The 13,272-nt window shown below is 40.7% G+C and overlaps 1 protein-coding gene across 2 annotated transcripts in view; it reads right to left on the minus strand.

Annotated features, from left to right (window-relative positions):
* The window catches only part of RMND5A (required for meiotic nuclear division 5 homolog A), a 35,662-nt gene that overhangs the window by 21,055 nt on the left and 1,335 nt on the right, over positions 1-13,272 (minus strand). For both annotated transcript variants that reach the window (XM_054995535.1, XM_054995536.1), the window contains exons 2-4: positions 11,184-11,326; positions 4,978-5,112; positions 4,735-4,835 (exon numbers count right to left, since the gene is read on the minus strand). In XM_054995535.1, the coding sequence (XP_054851510.1) occupies positions 4,735-4,835; positions 4,978-5,112; positions 11,184-11,326 (379 nt within the window). The remainder of the gene's footprint in view (positions 1-4,734; positions 4,836-4,977; positions 5,113-11,183; positions 11,327-13,272) is intronic.

Raw genomic sequence — 13,272 nt, forward strand, 5'->3', positions numbered from 1 at the left:
TACTGTTGGAAAGCTAATAAATACCCCCACAAATAACTAATATTAACAATGCCTTTATCCATTACTACTTTTGTGATATCACCAAAGAAAATGTCATTTCCCACCCGGCAACATTTTAAAAGGTTTACAGCATATAGCACGTTACCCAATCCAAATAGTCACCTGAAGTATATTAGACAATTGTAGTTTATTCTTTTGTTGTCTCAATGAGCCATAGCATGAAGAAATTCATTTTGATATGTCACAGTTCAGTACATGAGAACAGATCCACGTTTTATGATTTGTATCCAGTGGGTTTTTTTCTGGTCCCTACATGTCTGTAATTTACACGTAGAAGTGCAAGTAAGTCCACAGGACAGGTATGAGCAGTCTGGCAATTGACAGGAATGTACACATTTGCAGGATAACATCTTCAAAATGGCAACTGGTGCAGGTGGTTCATGCATTCAAATGATGGCAAGATGGCCATCTCCATCATCCATCCATAAACTTTTAGACTAGGCACATTTGCCTGGCTTTGCAAACTAGGTCTCCAAATTCCTGTCTGGAAGTTGGCCCCAAGTGTGTGCATTAAAAAGCAATTTTTGCATGGGGGAAGCTGGCTAGACTCCACCTCTCCACACTTGGCACAAAAAAGTTCATAGCATAGTTCATTTACAGAAGTAGCGCAGGTAGATGGAACATAAATTTGACAGGTGAATTGCTGTACCTTCTCAAACAGCTCTATAGAGATATCCCATGTCTTCCCTAGTTGACTGCATGTGTCCTGGTAGTTCTTGACTTTTCTTAATAGTTTCAAGGGAGTTAATGTATCTTGACCTGCAAAAGCACTTAGTATCACATACAGTGAAGGCATGTAGTTCTGTCAAGGCAATGGACACATTTTGTTCAAGGGGAACTTCTGAGTTTGTTTATGCCAATCAATCTTGTGTGACTCTTTGTTCCACATTTAACAAACATGGGACATGGTACTTCACTTGCAAATCAAAGGCATAGTATGAGTACATTTGTTTCTTCTGAAACAGCAATAGATTTTATCCCACCCTTTGCTCCGTGTAAGGCATGCAGCAGCATCCTAGTGTCATCTTCTTGAAATCACTTACCGAACATGGCCCCAAAAGGGTATACAGTGTGAAATATGCCCATTCTAATTATGATACTATGCTTAATTTTTCCCCAGATGCTGCCATATGATTTCTAATGCTATTGCATAAAGTGGGGGCCATCAAACACACACAGAATCTTGGACGACTGCAGAGACTGCATGATTTTGACAGACTGGCTTAGGACCTCACAAGCAGTTGATCTTTCAGATGCAGGAGCGTTTGTTGCAGGAAAATAGTCATTATTTGTCCTGCAGAGCTGACAAATATGTTAAAGCCTGTCCAGCTGCATGATGATTGGTCTTCCTGGGTAGACTTGTCTGCCAGAAGCCATATGAAATTCTGCAAAGCACTGAGACATGATTTCTTGGAGAATACCTCTAGACTAGAAGTTATAGGAGGATCCTCCTTTTAGCCAGCATTGTACAGTGGTGACATAATTTAGTGGCTAGAAATACTTCTATTCTTGGTTTTCATCACGAGGCATTGATTTGGGCACATGAAGCCCAATGATCTTCGACCGGATGGCAATTCCACTGACTCTGTCTGATGTCCCCTTGCCACTAAGCGTATCCTCTACTTGGTCTATATTATCCCAGGCCAAGATGGCAGCAATTATTAGCTGGAAGTAGATCTCTTTTCGCCATTGCAAACTTTTGCATGTAGAGAGCTGTATCAATCTCTTGAATTTGGGAGTATGAAATGCTGTGACTAAGTCAGTTCAGGATCTCAATCACTTCTACATTTCCTGTTAGAGACTTTACTGCATATTAAATGAGCATATGATGGTGGCAGCACTGGGAGGGGGGAGTGAGTCTTGCCATGGGTAACAGCATATACCAGGTCCTCCCGACCAAAGGACAAGACAACCTTGCAGACATTTGTAAGGGTATCACTCATCTTCTCTGTTCTAGTAAGTACTGTGAACAAGAACTTGATTCTGAGATGTTGTGATCCTTATAATCACCTAACATTTTGAACATTTGCTGAACTCACAAAATTAAAAAAAAAATTCTCTGCAGTAACACAAAGTTACCTATTATCCAGTTACAATGGATAAAAATCACATAACAAGTAAGTCCATTCTCATGTACCTAACTGTGGCATATCAAAATGAATTTCTTCAAGCTATGACACAAGAATGAGCTACAATAGTCTAATATACTATAGATGACTATTTGGATTAGGTAAAGTGTCATATGCCATAAACTTTATAAAAATGCAAAAGGAAACGACTTTTTCTTTTATTTATGCCTTCTTTCACAAAAATGGTAATGGACAGTAGCATTATTGGTATTTGTTATTTGTAGGGGTATTTATTAGCTTTTCAATTGTGCTTTAAAATTTGAAATTGGTCACTTGGTTCACAAGTTTTAGATCAAATTTAAAAAGGTAGGAAAAACTGGCTCCTGCCATCTTGATGACATCATAGAAGTTTAAGCTATCAACCAATCAGAATGGGTTATCACATAAAACATAACAGATATAAATCAGTTTTGCCACCTTACTCGATACCAATTTGTCAATTTTTGGCTAATTGGTATTGTCACAATGCAAAAGTCCCACACCACCATAGCCCAAACAACTGTAGCTAAATTTCAGAATAATGGCCAATATAGCTCAAACAAAACCGTAGAAAATCAAATGATCCACATCATCATTTGATAACATCTCTGCCCTGAATCAGCATTCCTTTGCACCAAGGGCATTGTTCTTCAGAGAGGGCAAGAAAACCATGACCTAAATGCTCAAGTGAGCCATCCTGTCTTACCTTTTCGCTATCCAACCCTCTTTAAAAACCATGTGGAAAGACATACATACTACAGTGCTTCCTGAACTTCCATAAGAATACTGCTAACTGCTTCTCCTGAAAATTCAGCCATCATTTTGGTTGCCCTGCCAAAAAAGTAGCCAAACTCTTACAAGGATGGAGCATGCAAGTATTCAGGAACTGGTATGCATAAAGAAACTGCAGGGGGAGGTGCAAGGAGATAAGGAGATTCTCCCCTCCCCCTACAGCTCCCAAGTGGGGGCTGCCATCCCTTACAATCTGCAACCTGAGGTAGCTGCCTCAGGTCACTTGATACCAGAGCCAGCACTGTGGAAGTTGTCATGTGTGTTTCAGCTACCTAAAAGCAATTGGTCAGCACATGGAAAATGCTAGCTTGGGTGACCTTCCTTGCATTTACAGGTGGTGGCACATCTTTCAATGGCCACGGAAAGAAAACATGCAGGAAGGTTTGTTTTAAGTTGTCTGTGGAGGGGCTGTGGATCTATCCCTAGCATCCCCAGTTAAAAGGCAGTAAGCGATGTGAAAGACCTCTGCCTGAGACTCTGGAGAGCCGCTACCAGTATGAGCAGACAATACTGACCATGATGGAGCAGTGGTCTGATTCAGTATAAAGCAGCTTCATGTGTCTAACCTCATCTGATAAATGGTACCAGATAAGGTGAGAGCATCTGAGTAACACTCTCAGCATCTGCGAGATCACCTGCATGGTGTCCCAATACCAAAACAAAATGTAGCACAGCTAGATGGTACCTGTTTAAAAAAAAACTGTTGTAAACATACTGCTGCTTGTGGCTACAATGTCATCAAGAATTCCAATCCTGCTGCCTAATTATTTCCTTATATTCTACATCCAGGTGACTAACACGTAAACCTTGTACCGTCACATAATTTGGACATGAGTCACTGTGTGCAACCTATATTTTCTCGTCATTACTTACAATGTGGGCTCTTCATCTTCCCCTTGCTTTAAGGTGCATGGCTGTTTCTCCTATTTATAGTCATAACTTTGTAAGTATCAATCCAATTTGAACATTCCACACAAGGAGTGGGCTATCAAACTTGTAATAGGCTTGAAACAACTGGTTGGGATACTTACAATACTGCAGCCTGAAGCAACTTTTTTTTGCCATTTTTGGTGTCATTAAATCTCTTACAGCAATTCACCGAGCAAAGTTAAAACCTTCATTGCGATTATCAGTTTTGTAGCGGAACTTCCAAGCTTCATTTTCAAGTATAGTATGTCCAAATTGGTTTATTACTTTCAGAACTGTTCCAATTTATCAAAAAGGCGTGACCAATAATATGCAGCAATGTGTAATGAGACCTGGAAAATAACCTTCAAAGTCATGTTTGAGGATGGCTGGTCTCAGCACTCAGTTCTATTTCCATGAGTTCAGCTCATTCAAGAAAGGAAGCTAGATCTATAGCTCTGTACTTTCAATCAGGATTCTTTGCACTCTTATATGTTTTCAGGTGACATTTCAAAGATTACCCAATGCTATCCAACACAGCCTCAAACCAGGGCTCTGTCTCCTTTAAATTTTGTTAACTCTTATCTTAGACATACAGCAAGCTGATTACATTGTTGAGTTGCTTTGTTGGACTCTAATCATTACAGGAGTAACAACAAAGGCTCCCAGAGAGCTCTTAATTCTGTTTCCTATATACAGACAGTTCTCGCCCCATTCAAGATTTGGAATCTCAACATAATCAAAATAGGATGCAAATTCAACACACATGCACTTGTAAATTCCAACTTGAGAATTTCTTAAAAGGAAATACTTCCAATATCCTTTATATTTTTATCTGAAGATTCCCCAAACAGCTGGGTAAACTCACTCTAATGCTGGTCGCAAAACTCTAACTTTAAGCGCTTCCAATATCCGGTTAAGCTCCACAAATGGTTCTTTTTGACTTTGATCTATAGCAAGCCCAGACTCCTGAAAAACAAAGCCACATTCACACATCCGTTAATCATTTTTACAGAGGGAAAAAAAATACTTTAACATCAGTATCCCGCAAGAATATTAGAAGAAGGATTTATTTTGCTTTTCAGGAATGAGGAATTCCAGCGGCGATTACCTGACAAAGCTCCTCAGCGACATCCAACATTCCTTGTCGGAAGAAGTGTTCAACCATCACCTCATTCAGAATTTGTTGGCTATCGGCTTGCCAGCATCCATCAATCCCCACACTGCTGATGTCAGAGTCAAAATTCTGTGAAGTACAAACCACCAAATTTGGGTTGAGGAAAAAAAGACCTCCTGTATTTTTACTAGTTAGACAGACTTTCAGCCCCTGCAGACTCCAAAACCTTCATCTATCACCAGCTTCTTCTGTATAATATACACCTTCAGAGCGGCACAACAACAAACAGAAACCATTTGACTCATTCATTTCTATTCCATTTGGCAGCATTTAGTATTTAAAGGCTCTAAAAGTTACGGCAAGCTTTGAGAGCTCCACAGTGTTCTTTAGTCATTTAGTATTAGATCTCAGTCATATTAGATTACATATGCAAGACTTTACCAGCCACTCCAGCTTATAGTAGTTGTGGATCCAAGACTAGTAAACCAATGAGAAAAACTGTTGCACTGAACTAATCAGAATTCTGCTCTTCCTCCAGGCTAAATAACCATCCACAGAGCTGAGAACTACAGTTCAACTTTCTGCCTATTTATCAAGTTCGCATCACAAGCCAGGAAAGGTCACTTGTGACCTGCTTCCCACATGCTCTACCTTGTGATAGTTGCACTTAACACATGAAAAGCTGGGGGCTTAAAAGCAATTGAAGTTACTCCCCCTCTCCTAATTTCCCCCTCTGAAATACTCTAAGCTTGAGGGAGGGCATGCTGAGCAGGCTGATTTCTCCTCCCTCAGTAGCTCTTAACAGTCTGTACTTTCTGAAGCCTATTTCATCCACAGTGGGATGTTTGTGGAACTTCCTCCCTCTCTTCTATCCTTTCTTCAAATAATTAATTGTCATCAAGTTACAACCAACTCATGGTGACCCTCATGGGGCTTTCAAGGCAAGAGACAAGCAGAAGTGGTTTGCCTTCCGCTGCAAAGCAACCCTCCCATCCAACAACTGATCATGGCCGAACCTCCTTAGATCCCAAGCTCTCAAAATCCAATAAAGAGGCAACCCCCGGTCAATACTGAAGCCAAATAGCTGATCCACAGAAATATACTATGAACAGAAAAATTTAAATTAATATATTATATTGCCAGTGAAATGAAGAAAAATAAAGTGCTAATGTGCTCACAATAAATAATTGATGAGATATTCCTCAGTCCGCATCTACACATGACCAATAAATGCATAAATAGCATATATATAATAAATACAATAATTAAATATATTATTATTATTATATTTATTTATTTTATTCGATGTATATTCCGTCCTCCCCGCATCAGCAGGCTCAGGGCGGATTACAACCAAGTTTAAAATCGTATTTCACAGTATATACAATTAAAAACCATAAAACATAATAAACTATAATGAATATATATAATAAATACAATATATATAATAAATACAATAATTAAAAGCCACAAAGTTCATGTAAGTGTGATGATACTCTTTTTTCTTGTATATTGCAAGCACACTGAGATAGAAACCTCTTCTCAGTATTCTCATTCCTGAAGGTAAGTACAGCTATTGCCAAAGTTCCAAGTTCAAGTTAATAAATTCCTTTATATTCCTTCACAGGTAGGATCATTGCAAGATCCTGGGGCATAGAACCACCACCTGGAAGCCCTGCCCAGCAAGATGCCAGCCAAAATAGCTCATTCAAATAGTAGCTTTATCAAGGGCAAAGAAATGATCCTGAAGTTACTGCTAAAAATAAATATATACAAGCATGTATCCTACCCTCAAATCTTATTTATCCAAGTCAAACAAAACCACCATTACTAACTACATCCCAGAAACTTCCAATACATAAACTGGCATAACACCTGTTGACAGCCAAATACTGTACTACAAACCATTATGTGTTCCATTTTGAAGACCAAAGCAATTAACCGCTCATATAAGTCTTAAAGGCATAGTACAAAAAAGGGCAAGAATTACATGAATTACTCTCTATATTAAATATAACAAGACAAATTCAACTCATTATTCAACCCCCTGGGTGCCAAAGTGCCCAATTTGAAGATCCAAAATGCTTCACGTAACAATTATTTTGGTACATTACACTTGGAACCCATCCCGGCCACATGCAACACTGTAAAGCGGAACTCCTTCACACCTCTGTGTTTCTCAGAAAAATGTAACATCAAGGGTGCCTCAACATTCTTGCTCCTGCCCCAGCCTTCCTGGAACCCATCTGGCTATTCCTTGCCCCTGAACCTCTTTTAGTTAAACATGCAATCTGATTCCCTTGAGAGCTAGCCTGCACAGAACCCAATCCTTTTATACTCAATCTGGGTAAAACTTCTTTGACAATCTGACACATGGCGGCTGTGTTCACAATACCAAACCATGGTTTACTGTTGCAAGAACTCATGGCTCTTTGCATTCCTGAGTGATTGATTACCTTGTGAGGAAGTTCAAAGTGAAAGCAAGAATTTTCCTGCTTTAGAGAAGCTGAATGGTTCTGAACAGGCCCAGCTTTCTTCTAGGCTTCACTCAAGAGACTGAGCTTTTGTAAAGGATGAGACACACCTGCAATCCTATGTGCCATGACTGCAAAAGACGACAGACACATAGTCCAGGATGTCTGTCTCCCTTTAATACCTTTCTGACAGAGGGAAGTAAGAGAGAACATTGGTAGTCACCGGGATGGTGCTCATTCTTCTCAGGGGGCATCCCATCCACTTGAGCCCCTAGTGTCAGAACTCAGAATCTCTTTCAAGTTCAACAGAGATCGATGTATTGTCGAAGGCTTTCACGGCCGGAGAACGATTGTTGTTGTGGGTTTTCCGGGCTGTATTGCCGTGGTCTTGGCATTGTAGTTCCTGACGTTTCGCCAGCAGCTGTGGCTGGCATCTTCAGAGGTGTAGCACCAAAAGACAGAGATCTCTCAGAGATCTCTGTCTTTTGGTGCTACACCTCTGAAGATGCCAGCCACAGCTGCTGGCGAAACGTCAGGAACTACAATGCCAAGACCACGGCAATACAGCCCGGAAAACCCACAACAACAATCAACAGAGATCCTTCAAAAAACTTCAAAAGAAAAAAATGAGGAGGGGACTACCCCATAAAGAAGGGATAAAAACTACTGCATAAGGAAGGGTAAAAGGGTAGTCTCCCCACCTAAATCTGAAGATGGCTAAATCTGAGCCACCTGGGAAGCCAGATGCCAGTCCTGCTCAGATCTTTCTCTTGAAGCTTTGCAGTTTATCTGCATTTGGCCCAACCAGCCAAGACCGGGCAGGATGCCCTCCATCCGCAGAGAAGAATGAACACTCACAATCAGTACCAAATGGATATACTGCTGCATGCACATGCAGGAGAACAGCGCTGAAGCTTGCATTAAGAACACAGCAGCAAGAACAGTCACCCCCAGATATGGCACATTTCTTGTGTTCAACTGTATTCATGTGCACATTATTTCACTAGTTCTACAACGAGCCTTATAAAATGTTCCCATTAGTTTTCCCTTTCATGCATATGGGAAGCTATCATAATTGCAGGATTTCTCATAGTTCCAATCAAGACCCATCGTGGTCTGTAACAGTTGCACATCCCTACTTCAGAAAGAACTACACAAGCATTTCCCATTATGACACTCTCAGCCCACAGTGATCTAATTCAGGCTGTTGAAATCTCCCACCTGAATTTCCGCTCATCGCATTAACCAGGACTACTTCTTACCTGCCTAGTGGCCTTTCCCTTCTTTCCTTATTTCAAAATACTCTGAGACTTTGCATCTTCCTCCTCCTCACCTTCTGCCAATCTGGTGGCATATCTATTAGCTCACCTTTCTCCCCCACCCACCCCCATTCCAAGCTGGGAGAGAAAAGCACCTCTCTTTTTAACTCAAGTCTCCAGCACAAGTGGAGCCAGAATCTGTCCCCAAATCATTTCATGCTCTGCCTTCTCTGCCCTGCCATGTACACTGAGTGTGGTGCCTTGTGATGCTCAGGCCTGCTTTCCACAGCTTGTGGAAGCTTTGGCATGCCCAAGACATTTTTAGTACATGTCATTGTTTTTTCTGCGCACTTCCCTTGCATTTCTCTTTTGGATTATTTGCTGCCCAAATGCCTTGATCCTTCTTTGAGATTTAGACCTCTCCTCAGAACCAACATGGAAAGGTAGCTAAGCCCCTGCTTTACCCTCTTGTTCTTCCTCTTTGATCTTACTGTCTTGTTCCTGAACGAAACAAGTCTGCGCAGCATGTGTGGCCATTTGGAACATCTTAACATGGGCATTCTAGTGTTGGGTATTTCCTTGAACACTTGATATTACCGTGACTGCCTGAGTTTACTAATTATTCCCCTCCATAGATTCTCTCTGATTTCACCATATTCCAATCTTCAGAAGTTTTTCAAAACTTGCATCAGGAGACTCATCACTTTGTCAGCTGTCCCTGTGAGTCACTGCCCAGAGAGAAAGCACTCCCTTAAGCTAGGTTCAGAACTGGGGTGGCAGCTCCTCTAGCTTAGACCTGAAAGGTGACAGAAGGTAGACTGTCATTCTCACACTCATTCTACTTTGTATAAACCTGGGCTAGATTCAAAAGCAGGACACATTCTGCACAGGCACATGTTAAGAATACATCTGCATCCCTGACCATGTTCAGTTCCAATTCAGACCCTTGATGTCAGGCTGCTTCCCATTTAATTTGGGGGTATACAGGTAAGTGTGCAGGGTGCTGCTTTCAGGCAACAAGGCCGTGCCTTGCAGGAAGTGGTAGTGGAATGAGCTAAGCAACATCATCAAGGTGTTCCCACTAGAAGGTGTAAAGAGGGGGCACCATTGGGAACAGAGTAATGACCTTGTTAGTGGCTGGTGACATTGTAGCTATGGCTTCTGTGGGAGAGATATGCATCACTGCTAGACAAGCACTTTTTTCTCCTATTATCTGTCAAGAGAGAGGGCATCCATGCCGTACTCCTTCCTCAGTCTTTAGTGCCCTTTGGCTCGTCTCCTCCAAAACAAGCTGAAAGGGGATGAGATCATCACAACCAAGGTCCTCTTCTTTTTGCCTGCCTGCACTCTGCAGTATCTAAAGAGGTCTGTCAAGAGTTCTCTCATGGGCTGATGTCCTATCTGGCCCTTGTACAGGCAGCATGGCAAACCATGCACATCCTCTCAGGACTCCCAGCGTCTTGCAAGAACTCCTACTCTAGCCATCACTGAAGAAGTGGGTATAAAATCAGCAGTTGTTCTAGCCAGATTTGGAGCCAACAGAATTCCCATTCTTATGACAAGTCAGACCTTTCCCCAGTTGCTCCTGAGGCAACTGTCATGCATATACCAGCCTCCCAGCATAGCTGCCATTTAGCTGATTTGGCATCACCATCTCAAATAAATTCACTGTCATGGCTGCTGCCCAAACACATCTTTCCTTACCTAGAGCAGCCACTAGTCAGAGGTGCACAAAGCCCCATCTCTGGACACTATTACTTTGACTTTGCTGCTAGTAGTAGTTACACATTAGTTACACATTTGTAAGCTCAGACCATTGCAGGCTAGGACTCAGGACTGACCTGTGTAACTATATTTTCCCTACCTACCCAACAAGGGATGGGATGATCAGTATGAGAATACCCCACAGGGGAAAAAACAAACAAAGCAGAACATTAAACTATTCATATTTCATTTCTTATGAAATATTCATTTTAATGCCCTTAACCTTCAGAAAACTGAGACGTACCTTAGAATCTTCAGCATTTCACAGAATAAGCATTAAATAAATGGTACACAAACAAGACTATTGCAAACGATGAAATCAACTTTCTTAAGAACACTGCTGAAAAACAACTGATTTTTCAAGACAGATTGAAAACATACTTGTTACCAGCAAAAAAATTATAAGTACAGCATTGGCATCTTAGCCACCACAATATTCTCCTTTCAGATTCGAACCTTTCACAAGATGTAATCTGAAAAGCCCATGAAATGAATGGGGAACAGTGCAAGTGGACTGTGTTCTTGAATACCACCTGAATATACTTTTATAGAGCAATCATAAGCAGAGTCATACCTTCTTAAGCTCATTTACTTCAATGGTCTTAGAAGGGTGTAGCTGCACTTAGGATTGCAATAGTAGTCAAACAGAGAATGTTAGAACACATAAACCAAAAGATCCAAACAAAATCCACACCAGAAATACCTTGTCAATTGCTTTTCCAACTCTGGAAACACTACTGTGAATATCCTTATGATCAGAGGCCAATTTTTGAACAGTGTCTTTTATTCGTTTGCAACACTGGGTCATTACAAGCGATATTGTCCCCGAGAGATCCCCATCTTGATCTAGACAAAAGAGAGGAAAATGGAGGTAAATGCATTGTGAATAAATAATGCTAAACTGCCAGGATATAAAAACAAACCAAGTTGATACATCTGGAATGAAATTTCGGAAATCTAGAGAGTCAAAAGGAACGGAAGCCAAGTTCAAGCCAGTTTCAGACAGTTGTAGCCTGTGGAACTGAAGGTGTAATGGAACATTGTGTGTGTAGGATTGGCCATGATTTGGAATGTGCATAGAAAATTGCATAACAGGAACACATCTCGGTCAGTTACAACATGAAGTCCACCTCACTGCAGCCTTGTACTCCATGGTCTCATGTATCCTACTGCCCTCCAAGGAAAATGACTGTTGTTTACTAAGAAGCTCCTCCAGAGCTGCCTGGCACACAATAGCTATCAGTGTGACAGCACACAGCAGCTGTACACTTCCAACAATCTCACTCTGAGAATGAGTGAGTGATTTGGAGCCAACAGAACTCCCATTCTTACGACAAGTCAGACCTTTTCCCAGCTGATAATATATTTTCCCAGTTAGATATATTGTGATTATTCTTTTCAACCTGCTCAAGAGTAGGAAATCCAAGAAGGTAGAGAGATGCAAACTTGACATGGATGTTGGGGGAGAACTCTGCAGTCAACTCAGCAACCTTGCCTTCCCCTTGGAAAGGCCTAGTATCTCTCTTGTACAGAACAGTTGCAAAACCTCCATTGTCATGTTCCAAAGAGGGTATCATCACACCTGATACTGACGGAACATGTAATGCTTTGTGAAGCTGGTTCAATTGATGACACACAGAGTTGGGGAAAAGGAAAAAAAAAAAAACAAGAACAGAATCCTGCACTGGTTGTGTTCATTTTTGAAAACAATGCATGGGTATTTCTGAAGAGAGTGCAGCATTTGCAAGTTGCTATAGTTTCTTAATTTTTGCAGGCTGCTGAGGTCCTATGCAAAGGTACCAATCTTTTATGTAAGACAATATACGTTGTTAAAGAATGATAATTCCTGTGCATACCATATTCACATACAACATATTTTAATAGAAGCATTGCTTAAATGTAGCTAGTTTTGTCCACAATATGCTATAATGCATAAAATGGTAATACACCATTGAAAAGTCTACAATGATGGAACTGAATACTATTAAATGGAACTGAAATACTATGATGGAACTGAATACTATTAAAAAGTTCTGTGTTTTCAATGTTATAACATCTAACGAAGTTCAGATATGCTGCTAGGCCTATTATTTATTGTTTATTTTATTTTACTTTATCTATACCCCACCTTTCTGTCCAATGGGCACACAAAGCAGCTTACATCATTCTTTCCCTGCGATGACACCCCCCTCCTTATAGAACGGCCTGCCTGATGAGGCTAGGTGGGCTCCTATTCTCCTGGTTTTCTGCAAACTGTACAAAACTGAATTATTCAGGAGGCCTTTTTATACAGTTAATAAGATAAGGGACAAGTACTGTAGGCTATACTACTGTGTACTGGGTTTTGCTGTAAGCATGCTCCTAATGGACAGTTTCTCCACATTATTGAATACATCAGTCTGCTTATGTTCTGTTTCAGCTCTGTATTGGATTTCTGCTTGTTTTCAAATTTCTGTTGTGTTTATTGAATGCCCCAACCATTGATTGTATTGACTTACACTGTGTAATCTGCCTTGAGTTTCAGTGAGAAAGGCAAAGTATAAATAACTTAAATAAATACATTAAAAGATTCTTCATTTGTTATTCTCAAGGTCACCCACTGAACTTCAGCTGACCAGGAAGCTGAACCCAAATCACTTTGTCTGACACCCTAACTACTATAACACTGTAACCACGATGGTGTTCAACCTTTACCTAAAAGTTTTAGGAGAACTCATTCATAGCTTTGGAAGTGGATGTCATCAACATGTGATGACACCCAGCTCTATATCTCTCTATCCAAATCTTAAACA

The sequence above is a fragment of the Eublepharis macularius genome, chromosome 12 (assembly GCF_028583425.1).
Source record: "Eublepharis macularius isolate TG4126 chromosome 12, MPM_Emac_v1.0, whole genome shotgun sequence".
NCBI lineage: Eukaryota > Metazoa > Chordata > Lepidosauria > Squamata > Eublepharidae > Eublepharis > Eublepharis macularius.